A 26300-nucleotide genomic window follows, 5' to 3' on the forward strand; every position below is an offset into this window, starting at 1 on the left:
CCGTGCCACGGGAGCTGACTGCAATATATTGATCTGTATACATTTTGAGGGAGTAACTTACAACCACGACGATGAAAGATGGAAACCATTGAAAAAGTTAGCCAGCTGTAGGACTCGAACTCACATCTTCTGGATTACCGAGTGGGTTCGAGTCCCACAGCTGGCTATCCTCTGAAGTGGCTTCCATCGTTCTCGTTAATTTCTTAGGCAATTTGAGGCTTTGTATCTCTTTGTCCTCTCTGTGTTGTTCCAGCCTCAGAACATCAGTTCTTTCACGTTACAACCCCAATGAAGTGAGAAAGTCTTATCACTGGACCAGCCTCAGACGCCTCCATGTCGTTCTTTAGACGGTTGTTACTGCGCAAACTACCTTTTCTTGTTTTGAAAGAGTGTGTTGGCACTCAACCGGTTTGAGCTTACTCGAGAAAACACAGAAAATACAACTGCTCATCTCAAAGGCGCATAAGGCATGCACTGGCAATTAGGACGATCGACACTACGAGTGCTACAATAAACATTTCGAGAGTTGTTTTTACCCGGACCTCGTTCCAATTATACTGTATGTAATTGAAACAGAACTAAGTGACTTTATTTATTTATTTATTGAAGTACTTGAAGTATTGAAGACATCAAGAACGTAGTACATAACAGAGTGGTGAGTAGCACATAGGAAAAAGTACAATAGAAACACACAACAAAAGTATTACATAAAGTAAATAAATAAATAAGAAATATCATGCTGATTAGGGAAGAAGACCAGGTGCACCATGGGAAGAGCATGATGAAACTGAAGCCCTGCATTAGAGGAGAGCAGTCTTAAAACCAGCAGTGTCCTGTGTACGACCAACATGTTCAGGCTAAAGATTCCAGTCACTAGTTGTTTTACGAATTTTACAAAGGAAGTGATATTACAATGGAAGCTTAATGGAAGGAAGCTTAATCTTATGGATGTCGCCCAGACGAGATGAAATGTAGTTAGCAGGGATTGGGAGACGATCGCGAGTGCTTGTGTTGTGATACATTTTATGGAAGAGACACAGCCTGGCAATCAACCGTCTTGACGAGAGAAGATCAACGTCAAGGTTTTCAACGTGAAACACTCGTGTCTCTGGAATAGTTAGATGTAATGAAGCGCATCGTCCTGTTTTCAACTGACTCTAGATAATGCCTGAATGAAGTACTCTTGATGGGGATCCCATATGGCCGATGCGAATTCGAGTTTAGGTAGCACGAACGCACCATATGAAAGGTCTTTTACGTGATGTGGTGCAAGCACAACATGCCTTCGAAGATTTAATTTGGTAACTGTAAACATAACTCTACAAACAGCACACCATCATTGTAACAACGTTGCCGTGTCTCCACTAGCTCGCGAAGCCGTCTCTCGCGTCTGTGAGTTCCGAGGAAACCAGACTACTCTCATCAAAGTCATCGAGCTTCATATTCACTCTGAAAGTGCCCTGAGTAGCAGGTGAAGAAATGTCGAGGTTTGCCTTTGAAGCCACATATTGAAGGAGGGCTTGGTGGTCGGGGTGAGAATCCATGTTGAAGGTGTCCTCTCCGACGTCACAGTGTCGACCCTTCGGGCGTGGCTTCTAGGAGGAATTCAACCCACATTCCGTTGTCGGCCAACGTAAGACTTCACCGTCCTGTCTCTTCTTCTTCTTCTTCTTCTACCAATGAGATAATGGCCGTGAGCCACTAAGGGAGATTGGAAGGGACTAAGAAACTCGAATGAGGCTCGTGGCCCATTCCTCTTTCACTTTATTTACCTCTCGGCACCTTACAATCATTGGTCACATACCGGTCCAATAGTGGCGGCCAATATAAGTACAAGCCCTTTCGCCATCACCACCACCACCACCACCACCGATATAAGTAACGTTAGTCCAGTAACAAAGGTCTGGTAATACGCCAATGAAACTGCCGATATTGGTCCAATATTGCAAGCCCGTAGAGAGCCAATTATGTAGAATACCAATGCTCTGTAGCTCTAGTAACTGCCACTCCGGTCTAGTTTTAGTTGGTTTGAATGGCAGAACGATAACTGGAAGGCATCACAGTAGTGTGCATTATTTCTTTCTTTCGGCTTTCTTCTTATATTTATCTTTGTAGATACTGAAACTCTGCCATGGGTGGCAGGCGGTGGTGAGATAGTAGGATCTCCCTCGGTCTGGGATTCGAGTAGTCCTACAGAACTACCCATCACTGAGAACATATCGACCAAAAAAAGTCAGAAATAGTTGTTGCCAGAATACTTCGCGGGACCGCGAGTTAAATTTTAGCGATACTATTCCGGTTTTTCCCTTACACATCACGAGATTTCGGAATCTTAAAATATAACCATTGGTTGAAAGCTGGCTACATTGGCACTTTGGTTTGATGGCAGACCAACGTAACGCCAACGAAGCGCTATCGTTCACTAAGCAATTCCAGGAAGTAATTTTATGGGCGACATTGCTTCAAACCTCAATAACAATATGACATGCTGGTCATTTTCTAACATGACGCGCCTTATTTGTTCATTTTTGTGTACTTGCAGATGAGCCAAGATAACACCACTTATTGCTCTTCATTGGCTTGATAGGCCCTCCTTAGGCCCAACGAAGCCGGGACAGTGCCAATATTGGATCAATATTGTGTGCTCCTCGGGTAGTTAGAATCCGCAAGAGTACCTGGAATAACAACTTAAGCATACATCACAAGCCGGCCATAACTATAGCTTGTGTCCACTCGAAACACGTGTCCGTGTCTGCTATGATGCCCTAGGACATGTCCTGCGCTGTGTGCCAGCCGCTAATCCTGCATCTCCCTCATGATGATGAAGAACAGAAGAACTGCCCAGAAGAAGAACAGTCTCTGTTCGAAATATGGGCGACTCTCCTTCTGGGACACTTCCCTTCATATTTATTTACTGGATTTTCTTCCCTTCTGCATCTCTTGATGGCATCTAAGTGTACACATTAATTCAAAGACAATGCATGTAATCATTTAATCACACGCACACAAATCCAATTTGTGACGGGCATTTTTGGATCAGTCGTGGTTCCTTTACACAAACCTTGATTACATCGAAGTAATATGTCTCGTATAATCTGTAACTACACTGTAATCTGCCATCATAACTGGCAAAGCAATTTGGACCCCGTACATTTATTCGGTCGTAATAAAAGTACGAGTGTCTCACACATGTGTTTCGCTCGACAATAGTTACTTTACACAACTCTGCAGCGAAGTGAGCCAGAGTTCCAAAATAATTTGAATTAAGCCTTCTCCAATGTGCGAAAAACACTTTATTTCATATACATTCGGGATTTGAGTATATACATTTGACACCAAGGGCGGTAAACTTAGGACCCATATATCTCCAGGGTTGAAGTGTACCACCCAGCTACACGGATTAAACTTCACACATCTTTCGAGTAACATTGGTGACGAGCCATTAACAGCCTAAAAGGTATAACACTGACCAGATTTTTTTTTTAAGAATGTGAGATTCAATCGCTGTATAACAGTTATCTCCAGTCTACGTGAGATGGACTATATAAACATAATCACATGCACCTAATACTGTGGTATAACGTAGCTAACCATATAACTAGCACATTAGGAATAAACACATTTGTTTACACATTTTCGGATCACCTTATGAACCTACTACGGAACGGTACTTTGTAACATAACGAACAGGAAGAAAAAACGCGTTAGCCACATACGGCCATCACAAAAGTGATTTTTTTTGTTTCATTTTTGACTCTCGCTAATATTTGTGCCTTCTCGGATGAGGTCAATGAATCAGTATACTGCTGTTGAAAGCTCTATTAAAACTGCGATATCGTCTTCAGAACTCGTGTCCATTGACAGCTCTGTGCCACATAGTCCTTAACCACAACCCTTGCATACAATCGTCAGCACCATTAATGAAGTCACTCAAGCGAGTCCACTTCTGAAGGAAGCTAACCCATTCTGGATGATGAATATGTTGGAGGACTTTTTGTAATAGTTTCTTGCCTTCATCGTCCTTAGCAGAAACATTTGTATGTGGAAGCAAGAAAGAAATCTCGTTCAGGGCTTCACAAGACCTTCGAATGTAATCGAATGCTTCACGAAAACAGGCATCTACTGCCCTGACATTTGAGTGGAGAACCACAAGTTTCAGACAAAGCGTAGTTTCCATACTCATATCGTCCGTAGAAAATGACGGGCCAGGCGTCAATAAACTCGTAGTGTCATAATCACAAGAATATGGCAATAATGTCACCACCACTTCTCTCATATAATGTTTTGCACAGATTAGCGCTAGGGATTCACCTATGCCATTAGCACAGAGCGTAGGAGAGTGTGGGATGAGGCATCTCAGAACATTCATTTTGCATCTTTCAGCGGAAAGAGCGCAGCACGTGGAACCCAACATGTCACGTATATTAGGGAACGAGTGCGGAAGAAGGAAGTTCACGATATCAATGGCATCACTTTCACAGGCCAAGTGAAGAGGTGTCCTTCCACCCCCGTCACGGGAACTCATTCTAGAGCGGATTAATAACAACTTTACAACCTCCAGGTGTCCATTTGAGGCGCACACATGCATGGGCGTTTTTTCACGCACATTGATCACGTCCACTGATGTATAAAAAGGAATGAGAAGCTTCACCACATTTGTGTGTCCCTTCCTCGCGCTCAAGTGCAATGCTGTGTTCTCTTTTTCATCTCTAAAGTATACGGATGAATGTGAGAGGTGAAGTTCCACAGCTTCCACATTACCTTCCCGTGCGCCAGTTAGCAACTTCATACTGCCATCGTCGTCGATCATTTCCCTGTCGACATCGTCAATCTGGGGATCATCGGTGTTATTCATGTTCGACCATCTCCGATATAAGGTAGCAATGTCGTCAATGTGAGGATCATCGATGTTATTCCTGTCCGACCATCCCAGCAATAAGGTAAAAATGTCATTATTTGCTGGTCTACATTCTACATAATCCTGCTCACTGAGATTTAAATGCGGCAGTAACAACTTCATGTAATTAATATAATTTACTTCTTTTATCGCGCATAGCTTGCGCTTGGCCACATCATGTAGCAGTTTACTGCCACAACGATCACCAGCGATGACATCTAAATGGAGCAAGAGAAGTTTGAGACACCAAATTTCTCCTTGGAAATCCCTGTCCCTCCACTCAATCACGGGGGTTCTACTGATCCTCCGTGCATGCCTCGGACCACTGCGTCGCAAATAAGGCCATAGAGTTTGTATCCCTTCCCTTTCACCACCTTGCGCCCAGATGTACAACGGTAATGAGCCGAACGTTTCAGGTGAGTTCATGATCGAGTGTGGGATGAGACACCTCACCACGTTGGAATCCGAACTCGACAGATATTCCGAACTTATCCAAGGAATGTCAAAGCCCGTTTCTCCTTCGTAGTTAAGCATGTGCGCATTTGAGTGAGGTAGGAGAAACGTCACAGCTTTAAGGTTTCCAGAGCTCGAAGCCACATGAAGCGCTGTGTTCAGTCCGATGTGATGTGCGTCACACATTCGAGTGCGTAGGAGTAACAAATTCATGGCCTCCAAATGATCAAACTTTGCACATCTATCCATCGGAGCGTATTGCTCAAAATCGAGAACATTCACTGAGGGATAAAGAGGAAAAAGTAGCTTCACAACCTCTGCATCTTCAGCCAAGTGCAAAGGAGTTTGAAAGTATCTATTTCTATCGTTAATGGAAAAATGTGCGAGATAAAACTGTGTTGTCTCAAGATTTCCCTTCTGCACGCTAATGTGCAACATTGTGTTTCGATTCATATCAAGAATTCCTATATCGCAGTAAGGAAGGAGCATTTTGCAAACAACCTCGGACTTTGTGTGAAAAAGGACAGTTCTTTTGCTACTGTCTGTAAAACTATCAAGGTTTCCAATTACCGGAGACTCTGCAGAACATCTGAAGCTTCGTTTCTTCCGTGATTCTAATTGGTCCATGATGTCTCTGTGTACATTTCCTGTACTCTCTTTCGGGGACACATAGCTCAGATACACGTCTAAAACGCCTCGTAGGTCGTGTATCACAGCCGTGAATATTGCTCGCTCTAGAAAACCTCTCTTTTGCTCGAAGGTTTCACACCGGCGCAGATTTTCGGTAGAATGTTTCACTGCTTCCTCACTGCATCGAGTGTACAACACGTTGAGTCTCTCTCTCAGAGCTGAAGGGTCAGAATACAGATATTTCTTCATACCCATAATCGACAACAAATTCATAATAGACCCTTCCCGCAGGTCCTCCATCCATTCTCCGTCCCAGCGGAAAAAGAGTTGCACGTACCCCAACGGTGACATATTAAATAAATCATTCTCGATTAGTTCATCATCCATTGGAAGCCTCTTCAATGTTGCTTTATCAGAATGCAGGGCTGCTACGTGCCATGGCGTCCTTTTGATCTCATCGACAACCAGCATGTCTTCTCTTTGAATATCACATTGCTCAAAATATGAAGCGTCGTTGTTTATTACAGCAGAGTGAAGTGGATAGGACGCCGACGCCAGTCCATCGAACAACAGCATTACACCCTCGTAGTCTTTTTTACCATACAATCCGACGACATATTTCCTAAAGCTCGATCTTTTTTTCCCTTTTGATCTTTCCAATAGGTAGCGAGCTGCGAAAAATTCAGCGAAAGTCTTATGAACAAACTCTGGAATTCCTCCAGCGTTAATTCTATTCACAAAACCTTCTTTGAAAGAATCCACGCCGGTGATGAAACTTCCTTCGGGATCTAACTGCTCTAATTCGTCTTCATTCAATAATGTTTTCAATATATACTGAGGAAATATACACTTCATAGCCAGGAGACCATGGTTTACGTAGAATGGAGACTTCGTGTCATGGTTGTCCCCTCGCACAGCACTTCGGGAGATGTCTTCTTTCACCTTCTCTTTTCGGTGCACAAGGTGCTTATACTCGACAAACATCTTGTAGATGTGTACAGTGTATATACTGCTCTCACCGGAAATGTCAACAATATTAAGGAGCGAAGAGTAATCGTCCGACTTTGTAATTTCCCCGCTCTCCATCTGAGCCATCATATGAAGTAGGAGAGGGGTTTCTAGGATTGTCTTGTTTTTCTCTTTCAATGTCGCGTACAGTGGCTGCAATTTTTGCGCAAATGCTTCATTCCTGGTGGCCGGAGTTTCTGTTTGGCCCCTATATCTTGTGAGGAAATCATTCTGGTTTTCATCAGAAAAAGGAACGATATCATATGACACTGTGTGCAAGGTATCTTGTACATGGGATTTAAACACAGTGCGAGTAAAAAGGTACACCTTGTAAACTTTTTTGTTAGCTAGAAACTGTATAAGGTCCAGCACACACTTGCGACATTTCTCGTTGACTTCATCGAAGCCATCCAACATGACTACGACCTCGAAAGGGCTTCCATTCTTCAAGCTTTCCTCGAACAAAGCGAACTCCAACCCATCTTTTTGTACTTGGCACAGATTCGCTAGATATTCCAGAGTAGGCGACGCAGTTTTAACAGATGCCATTCTCTGAGGAAGGTCGACGTAGAGCACCCACCGCTTCTCATCTTGATCTTTTACTTTGGTGCACAAGCGCTTTGCCAGCACACTCTTTCCCATACCAGGAGCACCAGAGACGACGACGGCCTTCTCGGGAACTTTCAGCAACGCCTCCGTGGTATAATCGTCACTTCCCATCGTTGGAAGGTGACTGAGACGGCCATTTGATTTAGTCCACAGCACTTCGTTACCGGATTCGGTGATCCGCAACAGATGCACTGCCTTGCCTTGGTAATTATCATTTTTCAGGAGAGCTTCATAGTCACATGGCTCCTGAAGGATCACAAATTTTTCAAAACGCTCTAAATTATCCTGATGTTCTGGCTGATAACCTTGAGGTACATGTTTTGCAGCACAATCATGCGGACACGCCAAAAGTGCGAAAGCCTCATTCTTGTCGTCCATTCTGCACTTTTTCAGGTCAATTTTCACGGCCCTTGTAAACACTCGCTCCACATAACAGTGCTTAGCACATTCTTCGAGTTCATGAAGGGGAGGTCCCAGGTTAATGTTCTTATGCTCACAGAGGTTTAGGAAAACCGAAGTGTCTACACAACATGAGAAGGTGTCCATATTCATTGTTTCAGGAAAGCCAGAAACATATCTGCCCTGAAGTTCTACGCGAGATTTTTCGAAAACTTCTGCTTTGCAGCTATTTGCAACATGCTCCAAACTCGCTTCAAGGATGTTATGCACTACAAGTCCAGCGGCAAAGAATGCGTCTTCTTGCACTTGCTTCAACAAGTCATCCTTGTCTCTGTCTTCCACAAGGAAGATGACTTTCGCTCCAGTCACACGGGACACTTCACTCAGAGATTTGAGATCCATTCCGAACTCTGTGTTAGGGTGGACCGTCACGAGCACAAATGCACATTTGTAGGTCGCTAACACATCTTTCCACTCCTTCTGGGATGTCTCGAAGAACAAGTATGGCTGGCCTGAAGATTTCACGGCGTTGTGAACCATTATTTCCAGAAGTCTTACTTCTGGACCCGTAAGTACGTGAAGTGGACCTTTGTTCCACACACTGTTCTTTAATGGTTTCTCGAATTTGACGTTAAGTTTGCCAATGTTGAGGGATCTTTGGAGTGTGGCGTTTCCTTCTTTGATCTTTTCTGCGTCTGCTGAGGGGATTCCATTCTGAATGTATTCTCGCATGTCCGGGATGACATGGTCCTTGAAAAAATTTAGTAGTTCGGGTACTTCTCGTTCCAGAACCCTATGACCTTCGTTGCAACCATATTGAATCAGAACGTGAGGGATCCGTACAATTAACTCTTCTTCTTCATTTCTGTCCTTTAAAGCTTGCTGGATGAGTAGGTTCATATCTTTTTGCCTCGGTTTTATGTTATTCAGGATGTTCTTGTATTGCTGTTTCCTCTCCGTATCGTCGCTGTAATATGGCTTGCCATCGTTCCTATACACTAGAAAAAGTGCCATATGACATAACTCGTGGATAAGTGTTCCCCAGACTTCGGCTTCTTCAGCACGGCCCCCGATGAAAACTCTTTGTTCTTCGTAGAAAGTAAGGCCGATGTCGCCTCTGTTGCAGCTTCCCGTGATCCCTTGAACGTTTTTACTGTTGTAGTCGAACCTTATTTCTAGGTGTGGTGTTCTTGCAGCCACTTTGAGAATAATCCTGTTTAATTCATTACTGGAGAGTTGCTTAAACATCTTCTCCAATCGTACACTGAAGTCATCACATCTGGTGACGCTTTTTGATTTGCTTTTCAAATAGTCGATGTAAGAGCCGTCGCATTCTGTGGTGTAATATTGTTGCCGACGAATTTCAGCTCGTTCAAGGGGTGTGAGATGTTGGTAACACGTTGATACTTCTGTGTTCTTGAGTCCACATTCCCGCGAGATTAAAAGGCCATGAATACGAAAGGCTTTCTTTTTAACTGCTTTGTAACGAGCTGACTTATCTTTCACAGGGTCCAACCACAGTTTCAAAGCAGGTGCAGCATCCAGGCACTTTAGAACACCAGCCTCGTCTTTCGCCGCAATGGCTTCGTGCATTTCCTTCCTGAGGGCTTTCCACTGTGGCGACCTTTCTATGTTGAGATCGAATTCAGATGTCGAAGCCATGTCCTTGGAGATGAAGCGTGAGATTCCTGTAATTTTAAGGAGGAATTTAGGAACCTAAGCAACACTAATTGAAATGCAAGAAGCAGGTCAAGTGCGGTAATACGTCTGGACCTCGACTCTTGTTTTTCCGTGTTTGCGCCACGAAGTAACTATGTCTGCAGGGACTCTTGTTTCTTTTCTTTTTTTTTACTCTGGGATCAAGTGGTATAATAAAAACAGCAATGATATGTCGTAGCTGCTGTATTTTAGTTTGTTGTCAAGTGTTTTTGAGTTTTCAGTGTTTATCGATACCTTGACTTGTTTCCTTATTTGACTCTCGAGACCACGACGGTCATTTCATGGGAACAGGTTTGTTTCATCGGATACATAACAGGAGATAGTGGGGTGGAAGTGTAGGGCTTCCTTATAGCCGTCGACCGCATTATATCCTTGCAAGTAGACAGAGGTAGGCAACAAGCAGACAAAGAAGAAGTAGACAAATGCAAGTACACAACACTAGATTCAAAAAGCAACGAAGCATTTAATACACTGAATGCAAGGAAGAAACAATGCAAATGGACGTATCGCCGACAGGGAATGCCATGTATGTAACATAAAAAAACGGGAGAATTGGAACTGCACGAAGAAGCCGATATAGACAATCAAAGGGCATTGTGAAGCAACAGTAGTATTGTGATAAAAGATCAGTACCAATGATTAATGACTTCAGAGCAATGCTAGACCAGAATACGAGTGTAGCAACAGAAGTTTTCGAGTATGTGCGCGGTCGCCGCCCTCTGTTGGTCTTTCTCTCTCCCCGCGTCTCTGTGTCGCTGCTGCCTCCGAAAATTCGCATCCAGGCACTTCACAGTTCATACGGATATCAGGCTTGCGTGCTTGCATTCTGAGAAACACAAGTCGTGCACCTTCGATGATAAGGCGTGCACTGCACTCGCGAATACAGCCACGAACTCGCTTGGGTGTTTGCTGCCTTTTCAGTAGACGGCGTTCTAGTCGCCTAGGGGGTGTCGCGTCTGAGTAGGCAGCGGAATCGGCAACCTTTGAAATTTTTGAAATTCAATTGCTGAAAGAGCAGGAGCATTTACAGCAGAGACGTTAGGCATCTGAAGCGTCCAAGTTACGAGCTTTGAGGAAATCACAGAGGTTCTACATGTGTGCCATTTACTACAGTGGCTAGAAGGAGAAGTGTGCCGGGCGCCGGGAAATAAGCGCACAAAACTGCAATGAAAGGTCCAGGTGGCGCTGGTCGCAGTAGGCGAGTTACCTCCCGAAGGGCCCTGACGTGGAAAGTTGCGGAGTTCGGCACTAAACCCGAGGATTTCACGTTAGCTTGAAAAGGAATCTTGTTGGTGCTTGATTCATGTCCTCTTAATTATGCAGCGAGAACTACGAGAACACGAGCATGCGCCATTTTTACAACAAAGAAAGAAAAAAAAAATAGAGCCATGATGGCTGGTCCAGCCTCAGAACATCAGTTTCTCTCTTGTCATAGCGAATATTTTCAAATGGCATATTTTCAAGCAAAAATAGCGTATTTTCGTTGAACATAAGTGAGGGGACAAGCGAGCTGGTGTATACATGTACGATTGAACGGAAACATCTCCTTGATTTCCGTTCAATCGTATTTTCAAATGCTTCCGTCGCTCTCTTTTTGACACATTCTCCTTATTCAAGAAAATCTGAGAGAGAAAGAAAAAAAGGAGACTTTGTAAGAGAATGCAGTCGTGTGACTAAAAAGATCTGAAGAACACGTCTAATCAGCTCATTGCAGTGCACGTCACAGCCAATTTGTTCAAGCTTTAGATTGGTCAAGGACTTGCATAAAGTCAAAGTAACTGCGGGCGTAGAGCTTCTGAGTGGAAAAATATAACGTAAATGCTGCTTCCAGCACTGAAATGAGCTTGGCCAGTCCATGGCCAGGATATAGTAGACGTCAAAGCAGCTGGTGAACTCACTTTCTTGGATCTGTGCGGCTTATGAAAATGATATCTTAGTTTATATATAGCTCTTATAACCCTGGCCTATCCAGCCTATTCGTTCCCAATCTAGCAGACAGAAACCTAAATAAAGGTGCGTACAGGGTTTATTATGCGCACTGTATATATTTTCTTATCAGGAATTCTTAACCACTTTCTAACCAGCCCTTATCAAATTCTGTATAAAGCACACTGCATACAGCTTTTATACGGCAATTTTTTCCGTTTTGTAACCAGTTCAGACTAAATCTGTGTGTAGCAAAAAGGGAATTTTGGACACGGAATACCATTTGATTTTTTTCTGATGCGTCATGTCATTGACCATTCTTTCATGTGCCGTACGTTTACAGAGATTGCAAAATCGTTTCCATCACTGTTGATGCACAACGGGTTGAAGTTGTGCACCTACGCACCAGAACCCAGGTTCATTTTGATGGGTGCACTTTCTTCGTGAAATACTTCGGCGCGTCCGGAACAGGGTTGGAACGGCATCGTCCGTTAGCAGCGACCTGTCCCTCAGAATTTCGACGTTTTCGTCGCCAATGATGTGCCGAAGGATCCTCATAGTATACCCTTCCTCGAATTACCGTTCACACACAACGCAATCAATTGTTAGTCCTTTCTCCGCGCTTTACGTTACGCGTCTACTCTTCTCTGCGGATAGTTTCTTTCGGTGGTCGGAACAGGAGGACCTCATGTTCGTCCTCACGGTGGACCATGTCGTGAAGACTGGATACCCAGATTTCGCTAAGTGACACACAAAAGCGCCCAAAGAGACACAAATTGAACAAACAAATGCTCGAAACGTCACACGTTGAGTTGACAAGTAAGCCTCTGCTTCCCGCGACCCGACTCGCCTAGTGGTTGCAGCGCCGTCTGCGACGCCAGAATTTGTCATTGCGGTTTGCGCTTCCCTATCGCATGGCGTGTATATGGCGCCCGGCACACTCCTCCTTCTAGCCACTGTACATTTACTTTACAGCGCCTTTTTAGAAAAACACAAAGACAGCAATTAGGGAGATTAGAAATGAAACGAAGAAAGAAAATAACGCACGAGAGATGCTAGTTGGAAGCCTCTCAGGGGATCTGCCAATCAACTAACAAGCTCTGGAGGAAAATATACTTGGCATTGTGTAATGCATAGACCCGCTTCAGTTTGTAATCAAGAGGGGGCGCCCGCTCACGCGCATAGAGTAGACGTAGCTGGTAGAGAAAATGGGAGTCGGAAACCGCACGATGTATGCGACGTATTTCTCCATTCTGTACCGCGAAGGACATGCAATCGCTACACCACTTTGCGGCATGCCCTTAATAGTGACCGAAAACACACAATTACTGATCGCGCGGTTTTCGTCCACCAAGCACGACAGCAGCGCCGCCGCATCACCATGACGTCAAGCACTGAAGTGAGTCTATAGAGAATAATAACGTGGAGTGTGAGAGTGTGTGTAACATCATGTGCAACAAAACGGGTCCCTTCCCCAGATTTGGTGGTCTTTCGGTTACCTGTGGGCCCCGTCCATTCTTCGAGTACCTTCTTGAGTTTCTTTACATGAAACGGCTTCCTGGCCATGTCTACCCGGTTGATGACCTCGTGGAACTCTTCGTCAGTCAAGTTGCGAAGCTCCTGCACACTGTCCATGCCTAAGGGAAAAATTTCAACACTGGGGTGAAAATCGTCTGAGGATTTATGAACACACCTTATACGAATGCGTTGCAGAAGGTTGTTATACCCACCTTCGTACGTGTTACAGAAAAAAAAATCTAGTGATCTAAAATCTTTCGGCATACATAGGGTACAATTTGAGAAGAAAGATGCGCTAACAGTTCCTTACTCTCTCTGGGTGGAATATCGCTAAGTTGGCTCAACTATAGAGTCTTATACCACCAAACTGACCAACAACACATTTACGTAGACTGTTGCATTCTGAAGGTCATTTTACGAAGGTCAGTAACAATTTGCAGTTCTAGCGAATAAACGTCGGGGTTAGGGGACCAAAATGGGGAGGGAATAGCAGTCTAAGGGACTATAAGGAGCCGCTATTGGTCTCCGTTCCACTCCTTTTCCCCCCTTGAGTGTACTAGTCATAGGAGTCATTCAGAAATCTCCAGTCTTAAACGGTAATATATTTCTGTCTGGTACCACCTTCCGTGGCATAGTGGTTAGGATGATCGCTTTCCACGCAGAGACCGAGAGGTGACACGGGTTCGAATCCTGTCACCGGCTGTGCTGTCTCAGGTTTTCCCTGGGTTTTCCGAAGACTTTCCAGACGAATGTCGGCACAGTTCCCCCTGAAGTCGGTCCAGGACGCACACTAACCCCCATGTCCCCCACTCCTTCCTGCTGTCCTCTCTCCATCTGTACACGTCTGTATGCCGCTTATAGCCACAGTTGCTTCGCGGCGCTAACACGGAATTTAAAAAAAAGTTTCTATCAGGGCTTGACGCCGTCGTACAGCACGGTAAATGAATGTGAAGCCTCCGAACTTTAATAACGTTTAAACGGTAATCTGGTGACTAAACCTTACCTACAGATTATTTTATGCTCAGACTTGGAACAGGTGATCACGCAACAAACCCTAAACAATCATTTTCATACAGGGTCACCGACAGGGGTGGATTTAAGCGCGGGGGCGACGCACCCCGTACGGTCGTGTTCCCTAGGTAAAAACCCTATCTCCTGGGCGATGCTGCGCCGCAAAGCACAAAATTTCCTTAGCCCCCCCCCCCCCCCATGGCAGACCCTTAATCCTGCCTCCAGACTCTCGCCCAGCCTCCCCTCTCCACAGAAAACTGCTTGGTCCCTGGCCACATCCGTAGCCCACCAATGCTCTGCCCTCCAAGCTCTCTGCACCTTTCTGGACACCATAGGACTTCGATCCTTATACCTCAAGGGACTCATTATTTCATTCTCCACATCTGCACCAGCAATGAGGTACAGTGTGACGTGGCGATGGAACTCCCCATTCATCATCTTAAAATAAAGTTCCTGATGTTGTGGGAGTATCCGTTATTCGAAAAACACCAAGACACATATTTGGGAATATGTACTCAGTGAAAGGACTCATCATCATTACCCATAACGATTCGCGTATTTCCCTTCTGACTGACTCATGCGGTTGTTCCATTGCATGAGGCTGACAGAGTGTGTTGTGACCCGAACGGAAAGACAGGGTTTTCAGTACGCACTTTCCATAGCCTGCACAGACCAACAACCGCCCTGTGTGTTTTGTGCTGTGCAAGCTTTGCTAATCGTTTGGACTCACCAATTTCCTCGAATTTCTCGCAGTAAGAGAGGAGACCCGTTGGTTCAAGGAGGTCGTGAATCTCCGATAGTCTCGGTTTCTTTGCCGGAACGGGCGTCATTGTGACTGAAAACAAAATAAGCAATTGGTTGGCACGCTGGAAAAAAATGATATTTGAACTTGTATCTGCGTTATATGTGTTACATACATTGTGTATGCATTAGAACGACATCTCAAAGGAAAATATATAGCACCAGCGCATGCAAACCGCAATAACGACGATACTTCCTTCGCTGCATTGTGCATGTATTAATATAACAACCATTCAATACGGAATACACCTGCCTCAAGTACCCTATGCGGCACAAAACACGAACATCTTTAGGGCCCATTTAAATGAAAAAAAAAAAAAAAACGGTGGCTATTATGTGGTACATAAGTACAAAGACAGCGGTGGATTGTCGATCTATGTATCTAAACGGGTCGAGAGACCTCGATAGACACTATTAGCTTGCATTGTGCACACGACTTACTACACAGCGTGCAAACTGAGAAAAAACTGAACTGCATATTAGGGTATAGGTGTGTGTTCATCACTCGGTACACGAGGACCGAGTGCTGTGCCTCAGTTCAATGGTGCGTAGCTCACCTGGATGCCCTGTCCACTGTTCCAGTTCCTTCTTGAACGTCATCACGTGAAAAGGGTTTCCGGCCATGCCAACAAGATCCATGAATTCCAGGAACTCTTCTCCCGTCGAGTCAAAAAGCTGCTGCACATTGTCTACGCCTAGGGTCAAGTTCAACACTTAAGTTCAACACTTATGTTAAACACGTTCCAAGTCTCATGAAGACGATTTACTAAATGCGCTGTAGATCACGCAAAGCGCTGCTGTACAAGTGAGAGAAATTGTCCTTTTGATTGATTGATTTATTGGTCATTAGTTAGAGGCCCGCTTAGGGGCATTACGTAACGGAGGTGGCACTGCCTACGCATACACTTATATAACTCTGAGAGGAGACAAATCAACCATGCGATTTAGGTTAAATAAAAAGTCAACACAGTCAACTATACAAATTAGGGTACTGCAGGTTAATCACTGACTCGAACAATAGAACAACAGTTATGCTAAATAGAACACATAGTGGGCATATACAAACTTAACAATTCCGCAGCACCACGCCAGTACAAAACACTTTATGGTGGTCAGCTAGAGACGCGCCAAACGAACACAAAGCACTAGGTGAAACAGACGATGGTACGGCACAGAAAAGCCTGCTTGTGTACCTTGCCTGCCTGCAATGAACCTCGAGGGAATAGTCCAGCCTCGAAGAAATGCATGCTCAGCATATCTGTGCTCGAGTGACTGTTATAAAAAAATGCGACGGAAGAGACCTCTTTGTTCGCAGAGCTCAGGTATAGGAAGGGGCAGATGGGCTTCTACAGCGAAGACACTACTCTCATTGATGTACTGATTTAAGAAGAACCGATGGGGGTGACTGGCAGATGTCTTATCCGTGCGGGACTTCGTTTCGCAGAGCCGCTCACGAAGGCAAAAACCTTGGTCTGCCCGGCCACCGCTGTACCTGACATCGTGCCACTTCGGTGCAGAGTGGGACAGAAAGCTGAAATATTACCCAAGTCGGACTGCAAATCCTGCGAATCGAACGCGTAACAAATCATGCGATACAAGACGCCATCGTCGGGAAACAAACGGACCTGTGCGGTGAGGTGAGGTGAGGTGAGGTGAGGTGGCAGGTCATTGAGAAATATCGAGAAAAAGAGCTGCGTTGTGACTTATTCCGTAATACCGGAGAACACGTGGGCAAAGTGCGACGAGGTGTTCACTGTGACACACTGTCTCCGACTGTCGAAGAAAATTTTAGTCCAGTTTAGAACTACAGTGTTGGATATTGAGGTTCGTTTATCGAAGAGACCAGTGTGTGGTACCCTGTCAAGTGCCTTAGCAAAATCTAGGGACACTGCAGCCGCTTGGCGAGCATCGTCGAGTGAGATCGTATTATCGTATAAGATTGGGGACAGTTCCGTCTGGCAGGTATATCATATTCTACAACCGTACCCATAACAATAGAAAAAGCCATTGTATTCTACAAAAGTTGTGACATTTTTAAAAATCATACGCTCCACGAACTGGCGAGAGAAGCTTGTGATTGAAATCAGATTGTAATTGGACGGAGGCTGCTTGGAACCTGCTTTGTGTACTGCGACGATCCTAACCAACTGTCCCATCATCGAGCATAGGAATTTGTCCGATTCATATTTTGTATTTCGCGGTGAGTTTCGAATTGATGACACTAGTGCTAGAGCTCTTCAAGGGCAAGCACCAGCTTGCCAGTTCCAGCTATAATCTATACGGTTAAAATTGGTGACAAAAATTTCAACCACCCGAGGGGTCCACGTGGTTACAAAGCGTTTCCTCCTAATGAACACGAGTTCAAGGTTCAAGCCGCACCAAGTACGCCACGAATTTGATTCCAATTTACTTGATCGTCTTCCTCCCCTATGGACTTTAAATACGAACAACCATGAATTGATAGTCCAACTCAGGTCGTAAAGAATCCCAGTTGAACGCATGTCTTCAGAGGTCAGACCATCTCTCTTTGCGTGGACGATATCACGGTTCTATGGCACCCTAATTGATTCAATTACTAGCTATTTCACGAACAGGAACAGTATATGTGGTTATCCTAACCTTATACAGGTATGCAGGGTTGGAGTTGCTTTTGGAGCATGTTTTTTACACTGAACAGCTAGATGAATGACTTGTTCTTGTAATACCACTTATACAGCGATACAGATTCGACATTTAAATACCTCTACTTTAACGAAGATACCACCCTTTCCCTCAAGACTATAGGAGACGACTAGAGATACAGATACAGGGGTCTCCACTCAGCTTAAACAGGCCTCTTTGCTTCTACGGTCTCAGGGTTGTCGTCAGGGGTGTGTGTCTCTCTCTTTTTATCAACGTACCACTGTAGTGTTCTTTACTCTCTATGCACCTTAGACGTATTCCCATTGACACCGTAAACGTATATCCCGCTCACAGTTGACTTCCCTTTGGCTCGTTTTGCCCAATCGTCTTTCCAAAAAGTCGAACATTATTCAAATAACTCTGAGATGTAACAAGGCATACAGGCCTCGTATAAACGTTCGCGCCATTTCAAATCCGAGGCATGTGGACGCAATATACCACTGATCTACCGAGGCTGACTTCGGAAAAAGCGAATCGTTCAGCGAGCATGTCGAAAAATATTGATCCTGATCGTTAAAAAAACAATCGAGGTACCAGTGAGCTCGCTATATTTGGTGACACGAAGTTGCATTCTGGCTCACCTTTCTCGATGAACTTGTCGTAGTAGGCGAGGAGATCCGCACGCTGAAGCAGTTTGTGAACTTCACGCTCCGACTCGTTTGAAGGAATGGACGTCATTACGGCTGCAAAGGAAGTCCACTGTAGGCGATACAGACACATATGTCCGAGTAGTGAGATTTTAAATTTTCAGCTAAGATAAGATAAAATCGACTCGCTAGCATAAAGGAATACGTAAGCTATACTGGACCAGAAAGGGGAACGACATAAGTAGAAGGGGATGTAACACTTGGCACCCTGTTTAGCATATTTAAGAGAAGGTCCTCCCATATGATGAGGACCTGTATGCCGAGTTTCGCAACAAAGGGCAATAGACGCGTATTACATCGTTTGTTCGCATCTCGAAACACAGCTGGCACGGAAAAGTGCTGGAGGCACATCAGTCAAGAGGGTTTATGAGGGTTTAGGGTCAAGAGGGCTTGCATATCTCTCGCTGCTGACGTCCACGTCCATAAGGGAACCAGGCCTATAGCAACCTACGGCCATCACGCTGTTCATTGACAAGATAATAAACCATAGGAGGGACTGAGGATTTTGCTCCTCTGACATGAGAAATGGATGAGGAAACATCTGGGCCCACCGTTTCACTTACTTTATTACCTTCACTGTATTTCTTTTGCAAGCTCCAGAGAAGCACTCGGTCATAAAATGACACAATGACTGATGTAACTGGAACCCACCTGACAAGGGAGTCGTGCGTATAGGTTTGAGACACAGGACTGCAACACCCTTGGTACCTCTCTACGTGATCGGCTCTCAACACCCTTTGCCGTTCATCCAGGCGCTATCCCCTGGGACCCCTACTCATATTAACCCCAAAGCAATACGCGCATAAGTTCAGAGGTATCTTATTGCTTCTTTCGAGTTTCTTGAGGCTGTATTGCATCTCGCGAGCGACCCTACCGCTAGCAGCGATAAGACACGCGCATCTAGAAACTGCCATGCCCTACACTTGGTGCGTCCCTGACGAGGGAGATGTCCTGCAAATGATACACTACACAAGTGTCGACCGCAAGTGAGTGCCGTGTGGCGTCCTTCCCCCATTTCAATTCCCAAATTTCCCCTCCCGAGTTGAGAATCCTTGCTGAGGCACATGCCTTTAATAACCTGAACCTGTACGTGCTCCGAAGGGTCCGTAACATCTTTTGCGGATCGCGGATTGTTCGTGAGAACGACAGGAATAATTAGAGGCATAACAGGGCGGAGATTGAAGTAAAGGAAACATAAAGCCAAATACGACTGATTTACAGTGCCACGTAACACCTTGCTACTATGCATATACTCAGCCTATGACCTGGGAATCAAAAAACACCGCACGTATACAACCGAATTCCTTTTTGCCAATACGGACCGTCGTGTATGAATACTACAGTGGAGTGCGAGGAGCATGTACACGAAAAGTGAGTGGTTTTACCAGAACCCGAGATTTCTCCAATTACCTGCATGCCCTGACCCCTGTTTGAGTGCGTTCTTCAATCTTCTCACGTGAAGGGGCTTTCTGGCCATGCCTACGTGCTCGGTGAGTGTCTGGAACTCTTCGTCGGTTGAGTCACGAAGCCGCTGCACATTGTCTGCGCCTGACAACGAATCCAATACCGAGGTTAAACATTTGTAACGTGTCCTCAGCCACATTAGACACATCCCTAACGCAGAAGACCCTACCAGACCTGGGATACAAATTTTTGTCTTTGTCTCGCATTAAATAGTTTTATGATGACCTATATGTATAGGGCTCGTTAACCTCTGAAATCCTAAAGACCCTATTTTCAGTCTTTTTCGTTCTTTATCTCCGGGGGATGCAGAAAACATTAAAACCCATTCTAAAATAAGTATTCTTAAATTACTGCTTAGAATGGCAAGAGAAACCATGCAAGGGAGCAAGAAACAAGAGGTAAGCATTTCTTTTTGTGTTCCCTTCCATTGGCGATTTTAGAATTTCAACAGAACTAGCCCATCATTCTAACATCTTCAGTTTCAGCTCAGCGTGCCGAAATTATCAATCGGTCGAACGAGATTTATTTGTAATAATAATTGTATAGAAAGCTCGCCGTTTTGATGGCTAATTGCATTCCCACGGCTATGGTAAAAATATATGAAAAACAACCTGAGGCCCCATTTTGGCTGGGTGGTGGTGGTGGTGGAGGTGATGGTGAAAGGGCTTGCCGTTGTCGGCCTCACGTATGTGGGCAACGTCACGACTGACGCCCTGGGGAAATGTGCGTCCTGTCAAAGTCCTGTCAAAGTCAAAGTATTTTGGCTGGGAGCGTTCATCCGCCATGCCCCGCCCTTTGCCAATTAGCGAAGCGTGGAATTTTTGTGGCGCGCTCACACGGACCTACGAGTTGAAATTTAGCGCTTCTCCAGCGCAGGAAGAAGAACTAGCATTTGGGACAGAGTTAGATGACGGCTTAATACTCTCCTCTATCTCCTATTTCGCCTTTCACCACCACCGGCCCACAGATACACACGCCTTTGCAAATGCAACAACCTGCCTGGATCCCGCTTGTATTGGATACACGCAGACACACTTTTTAACTCACCCAGTTCGATGAACTTGTCGTGGTATGAGAGAAGATCCGCTCGTCGAAGTAATCCGCGAAGTTCCTCTTCTGATTCGTCGGCCGCAGTGGATGTTACCTTGACTGTAAAGCAATGTCGATTGTTGCACATTGATTCACTGGTTCGACAGGTTCACGACTGGTCCGCAATAATCGACTAACATCAACACAAAATTATAATTGAAATCTTCATTGTAAGGTAACGTGAAACTCCTGTCACTATCTTCATTTAACGATGCTCAGAGATAAAACTACAGAGTGATTGATGTGGCGACAGCGCGTGTGAGAATCGAGTCAGTTGTGGGTAGGTTGTCGGCAACCTCTATCTCTCAATTCTACATTTCTATGCAATCATGCATGAGGAAGTCCGATACCCCCAAATGACCTATGTGATCATCTCCTTCAATTTGAAATGTTCTTCCATGCAATTAGATCTTAGATCGATTACGTATATTGCGGAGATTGCAGAAAATAGGTCGTCAACTGCTTGGCTTCTAATGCTGGATTTCTGAACCAACGAAGAAAGCCTTCGCTGCATTCAAGGTGCCATTATACACCGGTACTGGACGCTTATACGGGATACACGAAGATTGGGTCCTTTCTCCCCGTTTGGTTCTTCATTTACCTGACTGTCCTGTCCACTGGCTCAGTGCTCTCTTCAGTCTCTTGACGTGATATGGCTTTCTGGCCATATCAACAAGGTCAATCACTTCCTGGAAATCGTCCCCCATGGCGTCACAAAGCTGCTGAACATTGTCCCCGCCTAAAGACAATTCCAAAACGGAGGTTAAGGTTCCAAGACACGTGACTCCGTGCATTATAGAAGTAACACTAAAACAAACTGAAAGGGCGGCTACGGGTGGATAGTAGACGTTGAAAGGTGAGTGAACCCTAGAAATATCCGGAAGAGTAGCACCGACTACGATACATGGCGGTGACCGCGCTATAAAATGAGACCCGCGTACAACGTTTTCTCGACGGAAAGACACCGAGTTCCGCGGTGGTGACGTCAGCCTGTCAGAAAACCGCTGAGCCCACCTGCACACGGTGATTTCTCGACGGTTCCTTGGCCAGCGTCGGCGATGCTTGGCCTTCGGTGCCGCTTACGGCGTTCTTAGTCGCGAGCGTAGAAGTACAGGCCCCGCAAAAGTTTACAGAAAACGCCAGCGGTATATTTCCACCTCGGTGCGACACCCTAGCGGCAAGCGGAAGTGGGATTGTTCACTCGTTCAGAGGGGGAGAGGAGTGAGACGGCAGCGACACCAATTCAAACCATGTTTCGAGCAGGGGCGGATCTAGCATTTTCCCAAAGGGAGGGGGGTCCCTATGGACAAGTGCCACGTGCATTCTGACCCAAGCAGCACAATGTACTGAAAGTCGAGTGCAATAGGGGTGGCCGGTATGTGTTTCATCAATGTTCCTTAGTTTCACAAGCCTGCTCATGGCCTTCCACCTAGCCGTCCACCCCTATTGCACCCGACTTTCAGTGCATTGTGCTGCTTGGGGATATGGGCCCATTAACACTATGTTCAAGTCTGGAATTCAGGGCAGGTCTAAACGCCTGCCCCCCTCCCCCCCCAAGATCTCCACCTGGTTCGAGCACATTCAAGCCATAACGAAACTCTCTCACTGTGTTGCTACCAGGGAACTCCCTCACATCTCTGAAAGAATAAACGGGCCAGTTTCCACTCGCTGGTAGGCTGTCGCGCACAGGAGAAAATACACCTGCTGCGTGTTCCGTAAATATTTGTCGGGCCCTGTACATAGAAGATCAACAACTGAAACGTGGCAGTCTCCGACAAAAAAAAAAGAAAGAAAAACATCAGTTAGCAGTGTCGACAAAACACCTGTAGTCATCTCAACTCCATGGCAACGAAATATCCACACGAACAGGAAGACAAACAGGGCTCAAAATCTGCTACGAATACTTTATCCGGCATCAATGGGGTCAGGTCCAGGTAAGGGGACTGGAAATATATGTTTGCTGTAATGTGCCTATAAATTATATTTGAAGAAACTGGACATTGTACAAGGATGCACCTTATTGATTGGTCTTTGCAGCACTTTTTTCACCAGGAACACACCAGTCTTTTTTTTCACCAGTCAAATTTCAACAGCATTCAATTGAATTTTTAAAGTTGATCTCGCAAATCTGCCGAGTCAACCTCACGTTTTTCCAATGGAAATGGAAAGCGCACGTTCGATATACCCCGAAACATAGCTGAAGGCACCACAGCGGGAACACATTTAAAAAAGTGCAAAAAGCACCGTTTTGGGACTCGGCAAGAGATATGCGTGGAATGACAGGAAGCGTCAGGGGAAACTGAAGGCGTGACGCAGCAAATTTTGTGCGGCGAGGAACTGTGAAGGGGGCGGAGCAACGACGGCACACATAGCGCTGAACTACTCGCGCCCAGCGACTGGGAGTCCCAAAACGGCGCCTTTTTGCATGTCTTTTTTCTTTGTTCTTTTTTTTTTTCATGTGTTCCCGCTGTGGTGCTGGACGCCTTCAGTGATGTTTCGGCGTAAATCGAACATGCGCATCCCATTTCCGTTGGAAAAACGTGGGGTTGACTCAGTAAATTAGCGAGATCAATTTTAAAAATTCAATTTATGGCAGTTGAAATACGACAAAATCAGTCTTCCCTGGCGAAAAAAGTGCCGCAAATACGAATGCAGTGAGCGACATCCTCGTAATTTAAAAAAAAAATAAATATATTTTTAGGAACACGTTACAGCAAACATCCTGTATAACATGTTTCATGTATAGACATGTATAGACAGTAGTATGCGAAAGCAGTCCTCCCAACCTGTGGAACCGTACGGCTTTCAAAACTAGATGGAAGTAACTGTTGCGACCATCATGGTGTTCTGTAAGTAGGACGACCTTTTTATTTCCTTCCATAAACGGAAATCTTCCTTTCTCAATTGAACACCTTAACTGTGTTGCTTATTTCGTCGGTACTCCAATTTGGTGGCCCTCTCCCAGGGTGTCGGAGCGAACCGAAAACCGGAACCGAAAACCGAAAAAAAACGCTATTTTGGTGCGAACCGGAACGGAATCGAAACCGTATACGTTTTTTTCGCTCCGGAGGGAAACCGAAAAATATAGTTAACGGTTTTCTGTCCAAGAAAAAACTTCGCCGGTTTGGACTACGGGTAGGCGAATGAAACAGACGTCGTGTGCTCTGAAGTCATGTCATGGATACTCTACGAGGGTTACGGTTACGGTGGAATGAATGTCGGTATAGTATGACCCTTAGGCTGCCTTTGTAATGGTTTATCGTTGGCGCACGCACACAGACTTCGAGGTACACTCTCTATAGCAATGTGCCGTAATGTTCGTTTTCATTTGATCCCCCCAAACACTCCTCAACTAAACAGCGACCCAAGGGGGCTGCATAACGGCTTCTTTATCGGTAATGTCGCGCAACGCGTCCCTTGTTTGAGAGCAGCTAAGTTGAATACATTTACGTATACTCGAGGGCAAGCCCGTGCAAAGTGGTAACTCTTTTGTGGACAGGACACGAAGAAAATAAAACGGAGCCGTCGAGCGCGTTTGTGAGTGAAGGTGTTCCTCGATTTGCGTCGTACTCGTGCGGTGGTGCTTGCTGGCTAGACATTAGCAACAGACATTCGGATGGGACGCAATCGCTCCAACCCAGCAAGAAAGTACTTTACGTATGACATCACGACAAACAAGTCCATTTGTAGCATGCGCTTCAAGAAAGGAGAGAGCCCATTTGAACAGACAGTAACCTACAGGAACCAGGAGCTACCAATTTCACAGCTGTCTATTAATATTAAATACCATGTATGCGGAATAAACGGGTTTAGATTTTGTAACATTGATTATTATTATTTTTTTTTTGTGGGGATGAATATTCCCAGCAGAAGCGGAACCGGTTAAAAACCGGTATTAACCGTTATTTTTTTGCTCCGGAGCAGAACCGGTACCGGATCGTTTATGATGTAACCGGAACGAAAACCGGAACGAAAAACGTTTCGGTTCGACACCCTGCCCTCTCCTGAAGCGGTAGCGCTGTGCACACTGTGTTTGCATTACACCAATTCAAACGCTGACTTTCATTGAGAGCAACTTCTTTTTGAATTTTAGCGCCCCTTTAGAAAAGCAGAGAGAGATTATGGGTTTAATGGCACAAAGGCAACAAAGGCCATAGAGCGCCAAAACTACGGTGAGTATGTGAGAGATGATGATGATGTGTGAGAGAGAGAGAGTGTGTGGTAGTTAAAAGCTATCTACAGGTATGAGCGGTGAGATGGACCAGGATAAGAAAGAGCGGAGGGTGAACAGGCTAACGTGCTTGGCAGACGATAACAAGTGAGTATCTAAAAGTGTGAGCGATCAGGTGATCCAGGATAAGATATTTACATGAGGAGTTCGGTGATATTGGATAAAAGCGGAGCAATACTTAACATCTACATCTGACTAAGTAACCCACACATGGTCAAAAATTGGATGACATTATCAAACGGCACAAGAGGAGTGTCACCCAGTAGAAGGGCTGGGTGGAGTGGGACATGGTATTTGTAGAATGCGGTGAAATACTGTTGGCGTTGGTGTTCGAAGTGAGCGCAGGATGCCAGTACGTGCAAGACAGTCAAGCTGTCACCGCAGTGCGCACAAGCTGGCGGATCCTGACCTGTGAGTAGGTGGTGATGCGTGAGCCATGTGTGCCCAATCCTCAATCTCGCGTAAAGAACTTCGGATGATCTGTTGATGTGTTCAGTCTGATGCGGGGGAGAAACATGTGGCTGTGTGAGGTGTAGCTTGGTATTTTCTTCCATGTCCCACTCCTGCTGCCACTGTGTGTAGACAGCTCTCTTTAACACTGGCAGGATGTCTTGGTAGGGTAGTCCTAGAGCTGACTCCTCTTCCAACGCTCGCCGAGCCTCACGGTCGGTCGTTCATTCCCCGGGATCCCAGTGTGGCTGGGGACCCAGCAGAGACAGATTGAAAAGCCCCGGGAACAAAGTTGGCTCGCAAGCGCTCGTACTGGCTTGACGAGGTGATTCTTGCTGTCATAGCATGAAAGCAGCGCACGCACAGAGCTTAGCTAATCGGAGTAAATAACTGAATTTTGAAGGTCGTTTTGTTGAATGTGCCGCAGAGCCAAGAGAATCGCGTAAAGCCCTGCGGTGAAAACTGTGACGTTCGTGTTCAGGCGTGCCGTCATAATAGAATCACCTTCAAGGGCAACGGCCGCACCACCATTGCTTACTTTGGTCCCATCAGTGTACATTGCATGGTGGTCCCCGAAGTTATGGTGAATCTCCAGGAATTCCTGGAGAATGACAGTGTGTGCAGTGGATTGTTTGTCAAACTGTGTCATTTTTAAATTGGATTGTATGAGATGTCTCAGCCAATGGGCAGCATCGAGGACTGCCTGCTGCAGGGGAACGCCAAAGGGACTGAATCCCAGACGGGAACTCGCCCCCGCACGCGAAGC

General features: G+C 45.4%; 2 protein-coding genes across 7 annotated transcripts in view; one reads left to right on the plus strand and one right to left on the minus strand.

The window, feature by feature from the left end:
* LOC135376108 (uncharacterized) overlaps positions 1 to 26300 on the plus strand; it is a 114499-nt gene that overhangs the window by 67281 nt on the left and 20918 nt on the right. The window lies entirely within an intron of this gene.
* LOC135376106 (uncharacterized) overlaps positions 3271 to 26300 on the minus strand; it is a 28768-nt gene continuing 5738 nt past the window's right edge. For 5 of the 6 annotated variants that reach the window (XM_064608681.1, XM_064608683.1, XM_064608682.1 and 2 more), the window contains 8 exons: positions 21455 to 21592; positions 20812 to 20913; positions 19711 to 19848; positions 18235 to 18336; positions 15529 to 15666; positions 14901 to 15005; positions 13141 to 13278; positions 3271 to 9684 (listed from right to left, as the gene is read on the minus strand). In XM_064608681.1, coding sequence (XP_064464751.1) covers positions 3842 to 9684; positions 13141 to 13278; positions 14901 to 15005; positions 15529 to 15666; positions 18235 to 18336; positions 19711 to 19848; positions 20812 to 20913; positions 21455 to 21592 — 6704 coding nt within the window. In that variant the 3' untranslated portion in view covers positions 3271 to 3841. Of the gene's footprint in view, positions 9685 to 13140; positions 13279 to 14900; positions 15006 to 15528; positions 15667 to 18234; positions 18353 to 19710; positions 19849 to 20811; positions 20914 to 21454; positions 21593 to 26300 lie in introns of those variants that run through there. The other variant, XM_064608685.1, reaches the window with a different exon arrangement.

This window comes from Ornithodoros turicata, unplaced genomic scaffold (assembly GCF_037126465.1).
Source record: "Ornithodoros turicata isolate Travis unplaced genomic scaffold, ASM3712646v1 ctg00001033.1, whole genome shotgun sequence".
NCBI lineage: Eukaryota > Metazoa > Arthropoda > Arachnida > Ixodida > Argasidae > Ornithodoros > Ornithodoros turicata.